This window comes from Crocodylus porosus, unplaced genomic scaffold (genome assembly GCF_001723895.1).
Source record: "Crocodylus porosus isolate Cpor-Errol unplaced genomic scaffold, CroPor_comp1, whole genome shotgun sequence".
Taxonomy (NCBI): Eukaryota; Metazoa; Chordata; order Crocodylia; family Crocodylidae; genus Crocodylus; species Crocodylus porosus.
The window spans coordinates 52,026,149-52,033,924 of record NW_017728931.1 but is presented as its reverse complement, the minus strand read 5'-3'; the positions used below and the strand labels follow the sequence as shown (position 1 = coordinate 52,033,924).

General features: G+C 46.6%; 1 protein-coding gene across 4 annotated transcripts in view; it reads left to right on the top strand.

Annotated features, from left to right (window-relative positions):
- Nucleotides 1-7,776, top strand: part of FAM227A (family with sequence similarity 227 member A) — a 34,538-nt gene that overhangs the window by 2,788 nt on the left and 23,974 nt on the right. For 3 of the 4 annotated variants that reach the window (XM_019544927.1, XM_019544925.1, XM_019544926.1), the window contains exons 2-5: nt 3,554-3,696; nt 4,892-4,977; nt 5,476-5,566; nt 6,720-6,823. In XM_019544927.1, the coding sequence (XP_019400472.1) occupies nt 3,582-3,696; nt 4,892-4,977; nt 5,476-5,566; nt 6,720-6,823 (396 nt within the window). In that variant the 5' untranslated portion in view covers nt 3,554-3,581. The other variant, XM_019544928.1, reaches the window with a different exon arrangement.

The following is a 7,776-nucleotide window of genomic DNA, read 5'->3' as shown; positions in this document are numbered from 1 at the left end:
CCCTGCCATGGCAGGAAAGAGTACTGGGGTCAAACGACACCAGCAAGGTGATTGTCTAGCCTTGTCTTAAAGACCCCCAGGGTAGGAGCCAGCACGCTTGGAAGTTGGTTCCAGATCCTAACCTCTCTGACAGTGAAGTAGCGCCTCCTGATGTCTAATCTGAATTTACCCTCTGCCAGTTTGTGACTGTTATTTCTAGTCACTCCTGGTAGTGCTTGGGGGAACAGAGACTCCCTCAATGCCTGCTGGTCCCCTCTGACTAGTTTGTAACAGGCCAGTAGACTTTCCTGTGTTAGACCTATCAGTCTCATCGGTGCTCGAGTCTACTTAGTGGCCAAACAAACTTTAAAAATGGATCAGAAAAATGGATTCTCCTTTAAAGGAGAAAAATGGGAAACCATGGCTGTTCCCATAAAGGCTGGTGGAGATCCAGCCTGCAAGGGCTGCTTGGGTCTCCCCTTGCCCCACACCCACCTCCTGCCCTACACACTGTGGGGCTGGGGGCTGGGGGTGATGGGAAGTGGGTCAGGAGTGAGGGGCACTGAGTCAGGACTAGCCATTGATGTTTACAAATGGGTCCCGGTACAAAAAAGGTAGAGAACCACTGGACTAGATGACGTCATGGGTGCAAACAGAAGAGGAGCTCCCTGTTACAGCTCATATAGCTTTGCAGGAAGTGCTCTGAGTTGCAGTGATCCTCCTGGACCAGGGCCATCCCTGGGGCGGCAGGGTGAATTGGGGTGACTGCCCCAAGCCCCGTATTTTGGGGGGACCCTGCGGAGCCAGATGGAGCGGCCGTGGCGAATCTGTGCTGCCGCTGGCTTCACATCCGGCTACTTGGCATGCCCCCCCGGAATCCACCGCCGGCTTCCTTGTGTCCGGAGGTGGGGTGCCACACAGGCTGATTTGCCCCAAGCCCCGCATCCTGCTCGGGTCGCCTCTGCCCTGGACCCAAACAGAAGTCAGGCCCTGGAGTTGAGGATTCCAGCTGTTTGCTGAAGCTTGGTCTCTAGCACCACCACTCCCCCTCCCGGCCCCCACAGTGTTTTCAGAATAGGGGGGAGGGAGCAGAGGAAGATTGTTCTTGGGGTTCTCCAGCTGGGTAGGGTGGTTGGGGGGCTCCAGTCCACCTGCTCCACCCAGCACCCATTGAAAAAACCCCAAACTCCACTCCCTTCCCTCCCACTTCTGTTCTGAAAACAGCAACACATTGGGAGCTCTGCAGACACAACTTGCAGAACACACTCCATTTTGGTCTGTGTTCATCTGAACCCTCATGCAATGGGTTCAGATTTTCATGGAATTGGACCCTTTTAAAGTGCTCTGCAGCCTTGCACTTCTGTTTGGTCATGACTGTAGACTGCTTTCGGGGGCCAGATCAGGCAAAAATTGTCACTTCTGTCTACGCTTCTGAAGTCCCTTCCAATCCTCATTGTCTATGATTGTATGACCATCTGGACTGGCCCAGCTTTTGGTTCTTCCCTCCTATCCCAAATCAAAGGGATCTTTGTTGATATCTTCATACAAGACCTTTTGCTAGGGTTGGTTGTTCATTTGCCAAAAGAAGGACTATGGGTTTTGCCTCCTATGCTAAAATGCTAACATAGCCAGAGAACTTAATGTCACCCTGGGCCTCAGTGTTTCTTTTACCTTGTATCGTGTATTTCCTGTTTATTATATTTTCCTGTGTGTAAAGTACTGCTGAATTATAATAAAGGGTTTGCCACAAAAATTATAAAAGTATAATAAGTACCTACAGCCAGAATGGCAGGGAAGGAATTGGTGGCATCCCAAAATAAGTCTCTGTAAGTCTCTTTGTTAAGTATTCTGGAAAGACCTGAGCTTACTGAGATCTCCTTCAGTATCATACAGTCTAGCTGTTTCTGTTGTTTATGGGAAGAATCATCTACAGAGAATACTCTCCCCTGGGCTACCCAAAAGTCCTGAGGTTTCCATATGAAGTAGGCTGTCTGTTGTATCTGTCAAAAAGAGAAATTTTAGTATGAACCCACTGTGAACAACTTTCAATGCTTCTCAAAGGGTGCTTGTTTTTAGAGGCAAAAAATAGTCAAATGATTAAAAAAATTGATCACAATTAGTTGCACGATTAAAAAAATTAGTTACAATTGAGATTTTAATCATACAGTTAAAAATTCAGAATTATGCAGGTACTTTGTGTGGGTGTGGGGAGTCTGTGTATGGAGGGGGAATTTGTGAAGGTGCGGGGGGTTGTGGGTCTGTTTGTGGGGTTTGGAGCCTGGGGAGGGGGGTAGCCTGCAAGGGGGTCTGGAGCCCAGGAAGAGGGGACCCCCTCATGCCCTGGTAGGATGCCCAATCTGAGCAGGGTCTCCACAGAGCTGCCCTTGGCCTGGATGTGCCTCCCTTCCCCGCCACTTCCTGCTGCAGCCATCCAGATTCTGCATTCTGCCTGGACCCACACAGAGACACCGTGGTGGAGCTGCCTGGCACCCTTGGGCCCCATGGCTTGGGCTTGAGGCGGGTTGGGATTGCTAGAAGCTCTGGCAGAAGCCAGTTCTGGGTTCGTGGGTCCTCACACATTCTTGGTCCAGGGCCCCAGGGAGCTGCAGCAATGGCGGCCCCGTGCCCTGAGCCCCTGTGGAGAGAGCTGCTGCCATCAGACAGGGGCGAGATTCCCGCAGAGCGACCTCCTGCAGCCCTTGGCCTGCACCATGTTGCACACCTGGCCCCAGCCCAGCATCACTGGAGCTTGTGCTGCACCCAGTGCCATCACAGCACCAGACAGAGCTGCTGCTCTCCCCCCTGTGCTGTCTAGGCTCCTGCCAGGACCTGCATGGAGCCACTGGACCCACTGGGTCCCAGCAGGAGCTTGTGCGGTACAGGGAGGAGGGCAATAGTTTTGCCCAGCTTGGTGGTGGTGGCAGCACTGAGCGCAGCTGATGTTCCAGCAGCACCAGGTTGGGGCTGGGCATGCGGCATGGTGGGGGCTGGGGGAGGTGGCTCTGCAGGAATCCCACCCCCACCCATCAGGTGCGGCTGCCTCTGTGGGGATGCGGGCCCACCATCACCACCACACCCTGAGGGCCTGAACCAGGGATGCACAGGGACCCATGGGTCTGGAGGCAGTGGTGCCAGAGCTCCCAGGCGGTCCCAACCTAACCCAAGCCCAAGCCATGGGGCCTGAGGGTGCCAGGCAGCCCTGCCATGGCCCAGTGCCAGCTTCTCTGAACCCCTGGCGCTGCCAGACCAGCTGCTCAGGGCCCTGAATGGGGGTTGGGTGTGTGGGTGTGCTCCCCTCCTCCACCTTCCTGCTGTAGCTGCCTGGAGCCTGTGCCTGGGCTGCCATACGGCTCCTCTGCACTGCTACCGCTGCCCCAGAGGCAGCCCAGATGCAGCCATGACGACACTGGGGCAGGACAGCCCAAGCACAGGCTCCAGAACCACGTGTGTGATTAGCAGGTTAAAAAAATAACAAGATGTTAATTGGTTCTTTCCTTAACTGCACACATTAATGGTGATTAACTGATAACCCTAATTTTTAATGGAAATGCTTTGTCTATTTCCCCTTTGCTAGGAAATAGTTGGTATTTGGCACTGGAAAAATGGCTAACCACACTGCATCAGTGACCTCATTTGGAGAATTCCTGGGGATGTTGCCTTTCAAGCATGCAGAGGAGACTGACACCTGCCAGCAGGGCCTGGATGAAAAACCTTCAAATATCTTTTGCCAGTATAGTGAACAGCAGACACTAGATGATCACACACTTCTTTTCCTTGCTTACATAGACTGAGCTATAGACCAAGAAAAGTGCCTACCATCTGGTACATCTAGGCCTCTCTTACCACCCTTCTGCCCCTTTTGAATTGTGACAAAAACTGGAAAATGGGGAAAAAGCCTGACTTGATCAAAATCATTTGTGTCCTGCCTATGAATTCCTGGAACATTCCCTGAGATTTTGAAATAGACTGTGTGGTTTTTTAAAAAAAATCATGCAACATATATCCAATGTCTATATTTAATCCATGATTTTTAGTATCCACAAGGTGGATGAAGTGGAGTTCATAGGCTCATCTCTGGGCAGTGTTTTGTAAGTTTCCTTTGAGGATCAGGACTGAGAGATTGGAGAGAGAGTGGTTTCTTGTGAGACATGTGCCCCCACAGGTAGTTGGGTATTCTTGTCTTTGATAAATTTCCAGTGTGTGTTCATTGTGGTACGCAGTTGTTGTATGGTCTCTCCTATGTATTTTCCATCAGGGCATTTTGTGCATTGGATGAGCTATATTACATTTCTGGAGGTGCAGCTGTAAGATCTGGGAATCATTGGATGTATGACACATTATAACCTGCCTGACATCTGACTCCCCAGGTTACTTCTCCACTATTCATCCCCCTTCTCTCCCCTACCATCCAGCCTGTCTCTCACCCACTGATTCCTCAATCTCCATCTTCACTGACTGCCTATCTTGTATGCATACCAGCCCACCCTCTGGCTTTACTTTTCATTCCATCCAGGAAGAGCACACATCAACTGCTGAAACGTCCTTAGCCTGATGAAGGGTTTTTGAATCCGAAAGCTTGCTTAAAAATTGTTTTCCAACTACTTAAGTTGGTCTAACAAAAGATATCAGATTCACCCAAAGATCCTTGTCTGCCTATGTCCTTAAACCAACACGGCTACAACCTATACCCCTGTAAGGTGTTACTGGGGCTTTCCTGAAAGGTTTGGTGTATGGAGTTACTAGATAACAGGACAGGGTGATTGGGGAACAAGAGAGAACAAGATAAAAATAGAAAAGAAATACAAGGGAGGAAAAGTAAAGTAAGAGGAAAAAAAAGTAGCAGAAATTTTGTGTAGTTTATTATGCTATTAATACATTCCAAAGAGGTTCCTTAACATACCTTTGTTCTTAGAGTGCCTCATTGGCAGCATGCAGGAAGTGAACAAGAAAATTGCTCGTTTTGAATTGGATTTGAAAAGATACCACAGTATTGGCCTGGTGAGTGGAGATCACTCAGCAAGGAAAAACATGGGCACAGAGGTGGCTCCTGACACAACATTAGGCAATTCATGATTCTATCAGGGTAGGTGCTTCAGAAATCATAGGATCCTGGTCCTTTTTGGGAGAATCCAGGTACTGGAAATTAATAATGTACTGTATTAAAGGTGGTAAAGAAATTAGTAGAATGATGCTGCAAAATTAGAGCAGTCTTGCAATTCCAGGTGGGGATGTAGTGAATATACTAATTGTGTGTTTTAGAGAGAAGAGAATGAAAGAACAATTGTAAGGAATAAAATACAAAATGGAACTGCAGAAAATTAAAAAACAGAGTTAATTGATTATAGAATTACATTGTTCGAAAACTTAAAAGATGGAAGCTCAAGTAGCTGGTGAAAGGGTCACAGAACCGTTTGTTCCTAAACTCCATAACTTTGAAAGGAATGAGGTCCTTTCACCCATCACCATATTTTGTTTGTGTTGTTGTTGTCGTTGAAGGTGCTCGAAGATTTGGAGTCATCAGAGCCACACTCAATACAGAAGAGCTTCAGAAGAGATAAAAGGCACTACCAGGCAGCCACGGACAGAGGCACACATATTTTATATGCACATAGTTTGGGCATCATTGCTGGGTAGATGAGTACATGTTAAGGAGCTCCAGATTAGAATATTTCCTGCCAGTTAATACTGGGTATACTCATATTTGCCTTCCCAGTGGAGTCTCAAATTAAAACATTTTCTGTTCGGATTATCCAGACTGGGGTATAAAACCCACCAATATCTTGAGCAGCACTCAGTATTGTCTTGCACTTGGGATATCAAAAAGACTAATTTGCCATACATTTGGAAGATTCTGAATGTACCAACAGTTCATCTTTTCACATCTTGGATATAGCTCTGGGTTCTTGACTGGGACTTTGAAACAAAGTTTACTTTGCTTGCAGAGAATTCATCCCAAGTTTTGAGTCCATTGAATCTCTTGGAAAAGGTGTGGGGAATTTAGGTCCTGTTCTTCCAAATATTTATAGCCATGTTTAACTTGAAGCCCATGAAAAGTCCTATTAGGTTCACTGGGGCTGTTCAGGGACATAAGTGTTTGCAGATTTAAGACTACAGTGAATACCAGGTGGATATCTTGATGGTGTGGACTCAAGCAGTAAAATTGATTAGAACATAACTAACCAGCAAATCTCACCAATTTGGTTTAAGAAGCCCTCAGAAACCTGGAATACAAATAAAGTGTGATTGTGCTACAAAGAGCAGAAGATTTTGATGGATTTATTTTTCAGTTGATGTTTGTGGCACACATCATTGCAGTAATTGAGCACCTTGGTAGGGAAATAGTTGTTGGGGAGACTGAGGCAACGTGCATTCAGGTGCCCTGTCCCAGTTCACGCAGGTTACCATTTATAGAACTCAAATTTTCTAGTCACAAGACCATCCTTTCTTTAAGTTAAGGAAAGGTAATTTCCCCTAAACATAATATTTCTCATTTGATATATAACCGTGATATCACCTTTGCTATTTTTACTTCTTTGAGATGATCCCATATTTAATATCTTGTAGTAGCGAGATACACTGTGTTCCTTTTCACCTCTGTGTTCCAAAGTCAGTTACAAGACATAATAGAACAGAAAAGGGGAGCAAGCTGCCTCATGTCCAGTTCAGCTGAAATGTTCTCTGGTTGTGTTGCTTTGGCATCAGTCCCTTAGTATTCCCATTCTTCTTTCTTCTTGCTATAGACAAAGACAGGAAGGAGTCTCAAGCCTTTGTACACAAATACAAGCATTCTGTACCTACGCTGGATGTTGACCTGCTGCCTCGAACCAAGGCCACCCATAAGAAGGTAAAATCACTTCTGTGAAGGTCCATATTGCAGGGCAAGAGCCAGAAGCTGATTCTCTTGACTGGTGGGATCAAAGAAACAGGTGATGTTTCTTTAAAGTATTTCTGGAATTGGTATACTGGAGTATAGGGATTATATGGTATCAGGTAACTGGCCTGTGGTCCACTGTCCCATCTTCGACCAAACTGGAGAAGACCATGTGTCCATTCATTGAACAGTGTTTTGTTTCATACTAGTTCCATAGGATGGCTGTAACTTATGCCGTGTAAATGGTTTTTTTATTCTACATTTTTCTATGTTTTAATTTTACAAGTCTGTCTTATGTCCTGTTGTAGGCCTGAGAAGATAAGGATGTCACCTAGGCTCTTCACCATTTTGGACCCTTCAGTCAGATCATTTCTAACTTTTCCTTTTCAGTCAACTAATCTCAGTTCTGGCTTGTCATGTATAAATCCTACCCTCTTGTCACTGTTGTTTCTGGCCTCTTTCCCAGAACCTGTTTCCAATAATGGCTCACTAATCACAGAGCCAAGAGGTTCAGGTTCTATATAACAGCCTGGATCTCCTCTTCCTCAAGTCTGTGAAAAGCAGGGGCATTCACACAGGTAAAAGAGACAGTGCCTAGCATTAAGACCACAGCATGCTTTACTTATTCCTTTCCTTTTGTTTTACCTTCTCCTGGGCGTCAGAGGGCAGGACCAGTGATTCTTAGCATTTCTCGAGCTATGATCTGACACTCAGCCATTTGCAACTAATCTACCAGGAGTGAAACTTTAGGTTCTTTTGCATGTTCTAGTGATGTCTGGGAGATACTATGATAATTGGCACAATACTTGGGACCTGATCTTACTGGCATAGAAGTAAATGGCAAAACTCCCATTGGGTACAGTAGGACAGAACTGTAAGAACTTTAAGGATGCATCCAGATGAGCATGGGCGTGGGTGGGTGAGGG